This window comes from Chaetodon auriga, chromosome 14, assembly GCF_051107435.1.
Source record: "Chaetodon auriga isolate fChaAug3 chromosome 14, fChaAug3.hap1, whole genome shotgun sequence".
NCBI lineage: Eukaryota > Metazoa > Chordata > Actinopteri > Chaetodontiformes > Chaetodontidae > Chaetodon > Chaetodon auriga.
In genome coordinates, this window is record NC_135087.1 from 8,839,943 (window position 1) to 8,849,997 (window position 10,055).

At 42.1% G+C, this 10,055-nt stretch overlaps 1 protein-coding gene across 1 annotated transcript; it reads left to right on the forward strand.

Moving 5' to 3' along the window:
- Window positions 1-4,197: 4,197 nt before the first annotated feature.
- On the forward strand, window positions 4,198-7,051 carry marcksb (myristoylated alanine-rich protein kinase C substrate b). Its single transcript, XM_076749475.1, has 2 exons — window positions 4,198-4,569; window positions 5,552-7,051. Exons 1-2 carry the CDS (start codon window positions 4,474-4,476, stop codon window positions 6,125-6,127), a joined length of 672 nt encoding a protein of 223 aa, XP_076605590.1. The 5' UTR covers window positions 4,198-4,473; the 3' UTR covers window positions 6,128-7,051.
- The last annotated feature ends 3,004 nt before the right edge of the window (window positions 7,052-10,055 follow it).

The following is a 10,055-nucleotide window of genomic DNA, read 5'->3' on the forward strand; positions in this document are numbered from 1 at the left end:
GACGGCGACCAGCGTCAAGTTCACAATGACTAATACATGCAGTTTCCGGTTAATCCTTTTAAAATAAAGCCGTATTTTTTCACAAAATAAGACATGTCATTTCAAGGTGAAAACAAGAATAAAGAAAAACAAATCTAAGATTTATAGAAAATTATTCCGTTAATTCTGCATTAGTTAACATATGTCAAGGACCCCCAATACTTGATTTGTAGATTGCTAACTTTTATGCTTTTATTTTGATCTGTAAATGCTGGGCTGTTTTCCGGTTTATCTGCGTGCGTCTTGACGCAGCTGTGATTGCGTGCGCCTGATGCCGAACCACACTGACTAGGAGCTGTGATGGACACCGCTTTCCTCCAATGACAGATTACAATTTATCATGGGGACACCTCCTCCTCTGTGGGACGACTGGAAAACAGGGCAAGGTTGGCAAATTTTCTGTTGTTGTTCAAGTGTGCAGGGCTTTCTTCATGTATTTCCATTTGAAGGGTTTACATTGGAATAAGAATCACAGAATCCCGTGCTGAGAAAGACAAATTAATCAGGCTTGAAGTCCCCCTCCTGTCAAAAATGTGCTTTTCTTTAGTTGAATGTTTGATTGTCTCTGTGCAGTGTGTGATGTATGTGCAGAGTTTGACACTAGAAGGCTTCTTTCACCATCATCTGCTGAAAGTGTGAGTGATCTCTGTGCTAACTGATAATCTGATCTCTGCGTGATTTCTGACAACATGCATATAATATTCAGCATGCAGAAGTGTGACGTGGATACCTGAAGCCTCCAGAGCACAAACACTGGGAATGGACTTCACAGGGAAGTAGGAGACATCGAATCCAGCACTTAAACTTGTGACATGAAAAATATGGATTTTAAAGTGGTGATTATACTTTTTTCCCTTTTCGTCAGACGTACATCAGACATTTTTTATGTATGCCTTGAAGGAGCAGTGTGTGGGATTTAGTGGCATCTAGTGATGAGGTTGCAGATTGCAACCAACTGAATACCCCTCGCATACAGTGGCCGGTAAAAACACATGAAAAAACGTGGGATGTGCTCTCTGGAGTCCGTGTTCGTTTAGTCCCTTCTGGGCTACTGTAGAAACATGGCGGTGCAAGAAGATCTGCTCCCTCTGTATATATATAAAGAGCTCCTGCTAAGGTAATGAAAATGCAGCAAGTCTTATTTTCAGGTGATTATACACTAATGAAAACATCATATCTTCAATTTCTGCTTTTATTCTGCCAATAGATGTGCCTAAATCGTATCACACTGGACCTTTAACACATATGGAGGGGATGTTTAACATTTAAATCAGAGCTAAAATAAGTAAATAAATCAAGAGTGTAATGTTTGTTTCATCCCCATTCATTTGCCCATATGCAATTAGCCCTCCACGAATAATACAGTAACATAGTAAAGTCCTACACTAACAGTCAATCGGCAGACATTTCAGGAAATATTCAGGTGATAAACTGCTTCCACAGGAATCTTTCTAAACAGTGTCTCCTTCTGTATGAATGCAAACATCAGCAACATTCAGATAATGGGAGGCAATACTGGGTGTAAAATACAACAAGGGTTCCAACAATTATAGCAAACAGTCCTCATCCAGATTACAATATGTTCTTTATGTTCTGCTTTTTGATACTTTATGAGGATTAACAGCCATTTAAACCTGCTCAGGAATGTAATTATGAAACACAACGCTGACCTCTGACCTCCATTTGCTTAACATTCCTCCGGTTTTGCAGCTGTTTGAGCACCGAACACAAACTTAGATTATTTGGTTGACTGAATAAGATACTTAAGAGCAGGGAAATGAGAAAAAAACATCAACAATACGGTATTATCAGGCCCACTAATTTGGTGTTTGTCCAAAATAATTTAGTCGTTTCCTTACCACACACACTGGAGGACAGTGCTTTGACTGCTCGACAGGAAGAATCAATCTATCAACCCTACAATTAATGGTCTTCCAGCAAATCGCTCAAGCTGCAGTTAACAACTGTTTTTACAATCAAATAAACTTTTTTTGAGTAATCACTTCCTTATTTTGTCTAGAAACTGTCAGAAAATAGTGAAAAATGTCCACCACAGTTTTCCAGAGTGTCCAAAACCCAACGATGTTCAATTACACAATGATATAAAACAGAAAAAAATACAAATCCTCACATACGCAAGTTAAAGATTAATATATTGGCACCAGATCATTAAACAGATGAGTCTGTGGTTTCAGATCAATACTTTTATATTAATAGATGCATCAAAATCCAGACAGTTTCAGCATCAATTTCTTTAGTATAATCTCACCATAAAATCTTAAAAAATGATGCATGTTTGTGGGAGAGGAAAAATCTTTTAATCATGAGCTTAAAGGTACAGATGGATTGAACCTGAACGCACCGGACCACAGACAGCTCCAGCTGGAGGGTGACGTAGTGTGACTTGGGTGGTGCTTGGTTTTGGGCCTTTACCAACATGGCACCCGGGTCACACACTTTCTCATATTACAGCTCACTAAAATATGTTCCTGAAAACACTGAGCAACTCTGATGGTCCGTTAACGGTTGTACTGCTGTATCCATCATGCACCGTGCAGTCAATAGGAGCTGCCGACTAGACGTCCATCAGTGTGTCTGTACCTTCAGACATCGCTCTTGTGCTTAAAAACAGATGAGAAACAGAAAATGTTGCTACAGTAGAAAAGTAAAAAACTATAAGAAAGAAAGAAAGAAAAATATTCTATTGCCTTTTCCTGGATTGGAAGAGTAGAGAGTTAAATTTCAAGTGATTTGAAATATATTTAAGATTGTGTGTTGATTTGTGCGTGTGTGTGATTATCTTGCAAATTCACCTCGCTCACACACACACTCCACCAGGGCTGCTAACGCCGTGTCTCCCTGACAGGTGAAGTCTTTATGTCTGAGTGTCTGGCTTCCACCGTGTTGTCGAAAACACTTCATGCCCCGCCGGCTTTGTCCTCTGGTTTACATATTCATGGCAGCTCACCATCATAATTACAGCTTTGCATATCATCAGAATATAACAACAATGAGCGTGGCCCAGTTAGCCTGACGCAGGGAGGGCGGCTGAAAGAAGTCACCCTAATCCTCAAACTGTTGTCTGCGCTGCTTAGTGTTTGAACTCACTCTCACCCTACTTCTCCATAACCAGGAGTCACAGACACACCGCTGAAGTGCTCGACGTGCAGCCTCCTCCTCGGAGCCATTTTGGACTGGTAACCATGGAGATGTGGGTCATGCAGTGATGGCAGAGAGAGGAGACTTGTGGCTGGTGGTGGAATCGGAGCACTGCAGGCTGCTGGAGCAGAGGGCCATAAACTCTCATTATATCTGGGTCACTGGGATGCTCCAGCTGCAGCACGCAGACAAGACGCTATTATGCAAGAAGAGGGATGAGGGAAGTTGTGGGCGCAGGGGCTTATGGTTACAGGGGACGTCTGTTTACTGGGGGAGGCATATGTCAGGAGGGTGCGTGATGATATAATATGAGACCAGCTGAGCGGCGCTTTCTCAGCTCAGCTGTCCAAAACATGCTGTTGTTTTGGTACTCGCATATCCATTTAAAAGTTGTGATAAACAGCTTCTTTGGCTCCTTTTGTTGCAGCTTTATGGGCCAATAGATATGTTTAACTGTGGGTTATGAGCTATAGTATGGCTACAAATATATGCAACACTGTTTTATTGCGTATTATTTTGTATATTATTGTAAAAAAATAGACAATGTTATTGCTTTTGTAGATGGAACTTGGTGTATATGGAAGAGAGAGCTAAATATTTGCCACTGGAGAGACTGAATCTCCAAAAACTCAAACAGTATAACCTATCAAAACAAATGTTTATGCTTTTAAGCACATCTTTAAACATGCTGTTTGCTTGTCTTATGGGCTGACGACAGATTTGTGGGATATTCCCTCCTTGGGTTCAGCCTCCAGGTGAATCTGCAGGACCTGTCGCAGGCGCTGTGAAATCTCAGTCGTTATTTTAGTCAGAAATGAAATCAAATTTAGCTCAGAAGTGGATGTAAAAACAAGCTCCTGGCCATGTTGTTGTGTCTCTCCTATTGTCCGTGCCCCCCCAGCACCGTGACCCCCCCACTCGTCGGATTTCGGACTTGTGATTGGTGGAGACGGGGTGGCTTTGTCGTCATAGCCCCGGTGCCCATTCATCAGTGGACTTGGGCGTTGTACTCCGCATCTCATTTGCGGCGGAGCCAATTTCTCCATTTACAAACTCCGCTCGTGAAAATATTGAAAGAATCCGCGTTTCTTTTGCACCCTCGCCACATTTTTTGCAAGTTCCCAGCCGTCCCTTTGCGGTCGTTTCGGTTTCGGGCTGATTCCTCGGCTTCGCTCTGAGAAGGAGGTGTCGGCGCCTGACTTGAATTTTTGGGAGGAAGCTTGCGGTCTTTGTTCAATCATTTGATCGGTTGGGTTCCTTTGTTGCACCAAAAGCATGGGAGCACAAATCTCCAAAACCGCTGGAAAGGAGGAAGCCGCGGTGGAAAAGCCTGCAGAGGGTGCAGCCGTTGCAGCAAAGACAAACGGACAGGTAAACCATATTGAAATTATTCAAGTCAAGCGGAATTTTGTCTCATTTTAGCAATGTGTTGCGTCCATGGCGTGCTCCATGTCCCTGCAGCGCATCCCCACGCTCACCGGCGTTCAGGGAAAGTGGCCACATGGATCCATTTTCACCGGCGAGCGCTTTGTTACAATTGATGCGTTTTGCAGCCACATTGTGTCAAACAATTGCGGTTTTTTTTCCTGAAAGACTTAGCATTTTTTTTAAATTTATCTCTTGAACATGAATATCAGGCTGCACAACTAATATGATGGATGTTTTAATTCATCGCAGAATTGTTGAAATGACATTTTTAATTTATGATGAACATTTCTCGGTTTCTCTGAGGCTGCAGCTTCCTAAACACTGTGGATGTTTTTTTCTTTAATTCATTTGGTTGAAATGTGTGCCGTGGAGGTTTGTGGCCGCTCTCACTGGTGGCATGGCCATTTTAAAAAACGCTACCACGCCTTTGTTGCCAGGTTCAAGAAAGGAGCCACGTTTTCATCCACACACAGCCCACAAAAGCAACAAATCATAAAAAGCACACTGAGTGGGATGAGAGAAGCGTGTGAAATTAAAATAAAACACACTGGGTGATAAAACGGCTCATTAAAAGAAAGGAAGAAAAAAAAAATCCCAAAATTCCTGTGTTATACGCCGGCTCCACGCTGAACTCCCCCTGACGGATCCCGGCGGTACTGCAGTCTAACCGACTAGCCTACTGCTGAAAGCCACAGATCTGTCGTCACTCTCCTAGTAACAGATGTTGCTGCAGTTTTAGGACTATTTTCCTATTGGTTACCACTAGTGGTTGAATTTGATTAAATATCACATTCTGCAGGGGGTAGCTGTTTAAGTGTAGGCAAGAGGAGATGCATGATTACAGGAAGTCAACTGCAACTCATTTTCTACTTAAATAGCACGGTGATGTGCACGTTCAAGACATGTTTGTTCATTTTCCCTCCAGGAGAATGGCCATGCCAAGACCAATGGGGATGCCTCTCCAGCTGCAGAGGAGGCCAACAAAGCTGATGTCCAGGCCAATGGCAGCACTCCCACTGAGGAAGCGCCAAAAGAAGAAGGTGAGAAAGCAGAGGGTGCTGAGGCCAACGGCGAGAAGGAGCCCGCCGCCACAAACGGAGAGGCTTCCGCCAAGCCGGAGGAGGGCACTCCATCCACCAGCGAGGACGGCAAGCAGAAGAAAAAGCGTTTCTCCTTCAAGAAACCCTCCTTCAAGCTCAGCGGCTTCTCTTTTAAGAAGACCAAGAAGGAGTCTGAGGAGGCGGCAGAGGAAGGAGCAGCAGCGGCAGCAGAAGCCGCCGAAGGAGAGAAGGCACCTGCATCAGAGGAAGCACCTGCTGAGGAGGCCAAGCCTGCTGAGGCTGGTGAGGAAGGAGCCAAGGAGGCCGCACCTGAGGAGCCAAAGGCTGAGGAGGAGGTGAAGGCAGAAGAAGCGGCACCTGAGGGAGGAGAGGAGAAACCAGCCGAAGCTTCACCTACTGAGCCCGAGACGGCAGCCAGTCCGGAGGCCGCGGCCGAGTAACCCTGCCGAACGAGACACCGGAATGAAGGAGGCGACGGAGCCCGTGTGAAGGAATGCGAGGACTTGTCTAAAACCAGGGATTTTTTTTGTTCATTTTTTTTGTTGGTGTTTGTTTACTATTCTGCAACCATCTCATCCATAATGACTGCAACGTCCTTGGCAGTGATGGACAGGAGGTGTACTGGAGAGTGTGCTGCTTCCTCACTGCTCATTGGTGCTTGCATTTGTGACGTGGGTGAGTGTGAAGGTGCGAATGTGAGTGCGAATGTTTTTCTACATGAAACCATGACTGTGTTGACACGTTGCTGAATTTGACATATTTTATCAAAGTATTTGGTGCTGGGCAATTGGATGTAGCAGCTAAAGCTGTGTCTGCAAGATTTGACACATTGTGATATTTAAAGGGAAAGTCCTAAACCAAGTCTTAAATGTTGTCTTTGCAGTGCACAGTTGTTTACAACTCTTAAACTCAATGCTCCTGTGGACACAACCATTCCTGAATGAACTAGATTTAGATAACTGTCAAGCCAATAGGTGCTCATCACTTCCCATTTAGATTCCACCATTTCAAAACTCTGTAGTAATGCACGTTGTATAGACTTTGATATTACTGGTTTTATGACTGAGATGTACCTAAATGACTGAAGTTTTTAACAGATTACCCATTGTAAATGAAGTTTTCTTGTTTTTCACCATTTGTAAGATTGAATAAAATTGGGAGATGTTTTAAGCAAATTTTGCATCCAGCTGTGATGACTGCAACACCACTTCGACGACACGGGAAAGCACACGAGATGGGGGTCAGGGTCTTTTTGTAAATGAGGCTTCACCTTATTGGATTTGGAATGTAACACTGCCTACAAACTGGTTTACAGATGTTCAGTTTATTTTCTGTGAGCACTGAAGAATAAAGGAATAAACTGTCACGTGGCTCATTTATTCTTAATATTTAGCAGACCTCAAATGTCTGTGTTAACTGAGTAGGAGGGAGGTTTCAGTGTTGTGACAGATTAACTCCTGGGGGAAGTCACACCAGTTTTATGATTTACAGCGCCCCCATGTGGTGAATTATGGAAAATAAATCTGAATTAGGTGTATGTAGAGATTTCTCTTTTCATTAAATTTGTATTGGGTGACATTTTGAGTCTCAGAGTATCAATAGGAGGAGATGTGATCAGTTTGGGCAAAGTGAAATTTTTCAGCAGGTTGTGTAATTACATTAGCATGAGGATAAAATACTGTGCACCCTCTAATGCAAAGATATGACTTTTTCTTGAGTGAGCACTTTCACATAAATCAATCATCAAATGCAGTGATTGGTGCAAAAGTAATGACAAAATAGCTGGTGAATTGCACCTTTGAGGCCACAGTCAGCACATCCCAAAATGTCTGATTATCCCAATTATACCGGCCTCATTTGCAAGGAGACAAAGTGAGACGTGCTTGCTGCCCAACAGTATTTTGAAGAAATGACTGACTTGCTCGGGGAAACAGCCACAACATAATTATGTGATGAGATTTGGGGTAAGTTGTGTTTGATTCCATCACAGGGATGCTGATTTTGCACCCTAAATGATAGTGTTTGAAATAAACATTTTTACGGCGTCTAGAGTTTTAGCATTTACGGCAAACAACTGCAGCACAGGCCTGATGCCTGAGCTTGCCATCGACATGTTGGGATCCATTCTACAAAACCCAAAAGCCCATAAAAACACCAGAATCTTTGTAAGAGTAGAGGAGTTTGCTGCAGGGTGTTTTTAGCCACCCACAGCTGCACCCATGCTCATTTCAAACCATCTATTTCCTTTGCACCCAGTGTAACCCTGTGCACTGCAGCCTTTAGCCACCACAGGAAGGGTGTGTTTTACACATAATATTTCTATTTCTGTTTCCTGGTCTGCATGTCCATCTTGGTCAAGTTGTTGGGAGATTGGTTGCCCATTTTGTCCCTTAGTGTGCCTCACATGCAACTCATAACCATGAAGTATCCCGTCATGCCACACACCACTCTCCATCCTCTTCAAAGTTCTTCCTTTGCTGGCTTCTCACTAGACAAAAGGATGCACAAAGAGTATAGCTCCGTACAAATAAATAGACGCTGCTAAAAAACAAAAATATATCAAAGTGAAAAATATTCCTTCAAGTGCAACAGATTATTTTGGAGTGTGGCTTTTGTGGAGTGGACCAGAGGCAGCGCTCCGTCTGTGCTCCTGTCGGTCCCACCTCATGCACCAACCGCAGACCGTCTCTGAATGACCGTCCCCTCAGATGGCAATCCCCAGCGGTTTCCTTCAACCAGCTTCCTCTCCTCTGTGCCCCGGGCCCCTCACCTAACCACCAGCTCGCCCTCTCTCTCTCAGGGAAGATCAAACGGCTGCTGCCCTGCCAGAGGACCATCCCTGTCCCTCATCCCACATGCCAACTATTTTCAGCACACCTATATTCAGACGTGCATGGCAGCTTTTGTAAACTTTGGTTGCCAAGCAGGCAGCCAGTGGCCATCATGTGGGGAGAAATTTATACTTCATGACCCTCATCCATCTCAGCTTCTGTAAAGGAATCAGTGGTGTGAAGTAACTAAGTACATTTTCTCAAGCACTGCACTGATGTTGATATTTCCTTGTCATGTTGCTTTATACTTCTACTCTACTATTTCAGTACTATTGTACTTTTTACTCCATCACATTTGTTAAAATGACTGGTTGCTTTGCACATTAAGATTCTACATGCAAAACATAGATCAGATTAAAACAATATGATGCTTTGTTGCAGTATATTATTTTTGTTCTATGATGCAGGACTGTTTATCTTGGCTACACACACCTAATTCTACTGCATTCAGGAGTTCAAACCTTTTTACATTTGCTTGTTTTTACAGATTAAAATACATAATAGTACACAACCTTATGTTACTGCTTACATTATCAATTATGATTTTGAGTATTTTTACTTTTGATACTCAAAGTACATTTATTTTTAATACCTCTTGTGTTGCAATTATATTCTTATTGAAGTTTTGATTGCAGGAATTTATACTTGTCATTGAATATTTGGTGATACTGAAGTCTACCTATAGCATTTATAGGCAACATACAAACTTTCCTAAATGGTTTATAACACACTGTGATGTAGTTGTAAGCAGATATGAGGACATTTTAAATATTTAGACACTGACAGTATTTGCCAGCAATTTTAATACAGACATGCATAATTCAACTATGTTTCACATTATCATTCATTATCTGCTTATACAAACTTATGGGTTCCTGACAGGAGGAGTCATAGTTGTTGACAAGTACATTAACAAATACTTACATCTGTTTAACACTACATTGCAGTGCGCTATAGATCATTTATTGGATGTTTATATGTTGTTAATACATGTTAAAAAGTTGGACTTGTTGCTAAATTTTCTTATATTGTGGTATTACTACTTTTACTTACTTAAAAAGAATATGAATACCACATCTGACTATATGACATGTTGGTATATTTCATATAATACCTTGCCTAGTCCATGTATAGCTATCTGTAGTCAATAGGCTAACATACATTATTAATTGTTTTTGACCATCTTATTAGATCAGATAATTTCCTGGAGCTTAATCAGATCTTTAATCCCGAGCTGTACAGGGAGGCCTGATTTCCCCACCAGCCCAAAGGGGCATTACTCTGAGCTGACCATTGACCCCAGTAGAGGGTAGGAGAAATTTTCTTTACAGATGATTCATTAAGTTTTGCTTTTCTGACAGAATTTTCAGTGTATACTTGCACAAGATACCATAAAGACATTATTACATATGCACCTCTAAAGTTAAAAGCTGGTAAGATGCTCGTAATTTAAAAATTGCTCCTGAGACAAAACATGTGTTTAGACATCTTTTATTTAGTTCATTATGCTTTACATGACATAATGCTTGTTCAGGGA

What these genes read in the sequence shown, in the direction of transcription:
- marcksb (XM_076749475.1), top strand. Translation starts at nt 4,474, where the DNA reads ATGGGAGCACAAATCTCCAAAACCGCTGGAAAGGAGGAAGCCGCGGTG. An exon ending in CAGCAAAGACAAACGGACAG is followed by an intron (nt 4,570 to 5,551) that starts GTAAACCATATT and finishes TTTTCCCTCCAG; the next exon opens with GAGAATGGCCATGCCAAGAC.